The sequence below is a fragment of the Lolium perenne genome, chromosome 5 (assembly GCF_019359855.2).
Source record: "Lolium perenne isolate Kyuss_39 chromosome 5, Kyuss_2.0, whole genome shotgun sequence".
NCBI classification, from domain to species: domain Eukaryota; kingdom Viridiplantae; phylum Streptophyta; class Magnoliopsida; order Poales; family Poaceae; genus Lolium; species Lolium perenne.
Window position 1 is genome coordinate 64,320,646 of NC_067248.2, and position 3,051 is coordinate 64,323,696.

General features: G+C 47.7%; 1 protein-coding gene across 1 annotated transcript; it reads right to left on the minus strand.

Annotated features, from left to right (window-relative positions):
- Positions 1 to 1,520: 1,520 nt before the first annotated feature.
- LOC139829777 (chitinase 5-like) lies at positions 1,521 to 2,535 on the minus strand. The gene is made up of 2 exons (XM_051329310.2): positions 2,063 to 2,535; positions 1,521 to 1,976 (listed from the first exon to the last, which is right to left on the minus strand). The coding sequence occupies exons 1-2, from the start codon at positions 2,463 to 2,465 to the stop codon at positions 1,570 to 1,572; spliced, it is 810 nt and encodes a 269-aa protein (XP_051185270.1). The 5' UTR covers positions 2,466 to 2,535; the 3' UTR covers positions 1,521 to 1,569.
- Between the last annotated feature and the right edge of the window lie 516 nt (positions 2,536 to 3,051).

The window sequence follows — 3,051 nt, forward strand, 5'->3', positions numbered from 1 at the left end:
TTGTGGATATTATGCCTGCCGATTTCTACTTTGGTGGAGGCTATATGAACCTCCTTCTTCGTTGTTGGGCCGCAGATGGCGGCATGGGGGTTTGCTCGTCCGCATAGAAGAATAAAGGCGGCAATCCTAGGGTTCCTCTAGCGCTAAGACGAAGAAATGTTGGATATGTGCCCTCCTTCTTTTACCCAGAGTGACGAATTTAGGAAGGCTCCGCCGCAGAAATCCTTTGGGGTACTAATGCCAAGATATTACTGGATCGGATGGGATTTGGTTGTGTGCACACATGCTTTTTTTCTGACCCTTGGGAATGTCGCAAAGCTCTGCAATCCGTTGTCATCACGAGACATGTCTTTTTTTCGTTCCATGGTTAAGTCGGATGCGAAGAATGGCATGAAAGATGAGATCTATGGACTAGTGCTAGTGGTTCGAGGCTTTGTGACGATGGTGAACTTACTTGGTGTTTCGGCCTTCGTGGCAGCGGCAAGAGAGTGGGACGTCAACACGGGAAAAGTTCAAAGTCCTACATTTTTGGGTGAAAATCCAGGGTCTAATCTTAGTTGATCGTGCTTGGCTATGGCGTCATTGAAGGCATTATTTTAAGAGAGTGGACTTTCTTGAGGGAAAAAACTTAAAAACTATGACAGGGTAACGACGACATTTTGCACCATTTCCTTCTTGGAGACATCACTTTTGGAGAACTTGAACTTTAGATGTTATCTTGGTAGAGCTTGTGCTGCTGCGGCAGGGACTAGAATACCATAGCGGAACTTTTACTTTTTTAGCTTCTTCTTTTTTGAGTTGTGTGTATCTGTACTACCATTAAGACATTGCGTTGTTGCAGAGACTAGATTTAGTTTATCTTCATAATATTAATATACTCCTACTCTCTTTTATCGAAAAAGGCTAGGTATAGCTACAAGTTGACCATCGCCGAACTAATAAATTACCGTCTATTAGCTGTAGTACAATAATTTCGGCACAATGTAGCTCACCGAGCAGAGTATATTATCTTCACATCACATAATAATCCGTAGAATGAGGCTTACTGAGAGTTAGTGTAATGGTAAGACTGAAAAAAGTAAATACTCCCTAGTTCTAAAATAAACTTCTCAACTTATTCTAGATAGATACATCTACATTTAGATAAAGGTAAGACCCTTATTTTAGAACGAATTTAGTACAATGACACATAGGTGTAACAGAAAAAAAGTAGGCTTACTGAGAGTTAGTGTAGCGTGAAGACTGAAGAAACCTTCAGCACCACGTAGGAATTATTTGTAATTCTACATATATATGGAGGTTCTTTTCGGGAGGATAGAAGCTGGATTCATTCAGCGTGGGGCCGGGGAAGAAAATAGAAAAACCGGTGTTTTGACTTGCGGTGGCAGGCAATGTAATCTGGATGAAAATTATGGACAATAAAAAGCAGTGGAATAAAAAATCTTATTTTTATTATTATTAAGGTATATATATAGATATAGATATAGTTACAGATATAGGTAGATATGATGACCATTAGACACAGGAAATAAGGTACTCCTCACTAGCCATGCACGCACACGTCGATGTTTAGCAAGTGAGGCTACCCCCGGGGTCGACGCCCAGCTGGCGGCAGTAGTCCTGGTAGTAGCCCACCCTTGCGTTCATCTGCGCGGTGTTCTTGCCATCGCACTCCACGGCTCCGTTGATGGCCCTGGTGGTGGCGCCGAAGCCCTGCGGCAGCACCCCGTGCACGTTGGTCATCCAGTACCACAGCGCGGTCTTGAACGCTAGCACGGGGTCCTGCGCCACCGTCTGCGGGCTCCCCAGCCCGTCGAAGCCGATGCTCTGCCCCGCCGCCCCGTAGTTATAGTTCCATGTCAGCTGCAGCGGGCCGCGCCCGTAGTACTTCACTCCCGAGGAGCACGGCCACTGCGGGTATCCAGTGTCGCAGTAGTTCTGGCTCGCCCCGTTGATCTCCTCGATGTAGCAGAGGTCTGTACATATAGCAACATCTACCAAGTTATAAGATGCAACAATGTGTTCCAGTTTGTTAACTATATTTGGATGAGAGATCGCTTACGTCCGGTCTCGTGCGTGACGTGGGCGAAGAAGGCGGCGATCTCGCGCTTGGCGGCGTCGGAGCTTCCCGACGCGAAGCCGGAGTAGGAACCAACGGCGTTGAGGAACGCCTGGCGGGTGTAGAAGCTCTGGCCTGCGCAGCCGCCGCCGGACTGGGACTTGATTCCGTTGAAGAAGGCATCAGTGACGATGCTGCCCACACCTCCGCCGCCGCTGGTGCACGGGCCGGACTGGCACCCGTCGCCGCAGTACGAGGAATTGGTGCCGCAGTAACCGTACTGGCTGCAGCAGAAGCCCGCCTGGCAGCCGCAGTTCTGCGCGGCCGCCGGACCAGCAGCGGAGAGGATTGCTGCTGCTAGCCCAAGAGCCATGAACGTGAACACCGCCATCGGCGAGGTCGCCATGCCGTCAGTAGCTAGTTTGTGTTGCAGGCTTGAAGCTTTGCTACGATGGTGGTGCTGTGATTGAAATGGCATGGCAGTGGCACCGTTTATATGGAGTAGATAAAGGGCGTACGTGGACATTGGATTGGAAGAAAAAGTCGTATCTGTACTGCTGCATGTTTTATTTTCTGTAGTATTACGAATAAGCGGTTCAGTTCAACCTTCAACGCTTCAGTCGCGCACAAGCAAGTGGAATTCCAACGGAATCGGAGCCTTCTGGATACCAAGTCGCCATCACACAACGGGATACGACTGATGTATTCTATCCACAGACCAGCATACATGTACCAATTCTATTGGATGAGTACATTCTACGGTCAACATCACTGGAAAACCTGGAAAGGGAGACTAGTCGTTAACTTGTGTGGAAGAGCTTTTAAATTTTGATGACAAATATCTCCGCGAGTTGCGGCCTGATTGAGAAAGCGATCCCACGGATCATTTTCATTACCCAGAGATAACGAAGACATATACATGATTTCAACTTTTAGTCAAAAGAACCAAAAGAGCGAGGCGCCGCCTCCTAATGCTAGCATTCATGGTAATT

Excerpts from the sequence above, each read along its gene's own strand:
- LOC139829777 (XM_051329310.2), bottom strand. The coding sequence starts at position 2,465 with ATGGCGACCTCGCCGATGGCGGTGTTCACGTTCATGGCTCTTGGGCTA. Across the intron at positions 1,977-2,062 it reads CGTCACGCACGAGACCGGAC|ACCTCTGCTACATCGAGGAG; the intron begins GTAAGCGATCTC and ends CTATATGTACAG.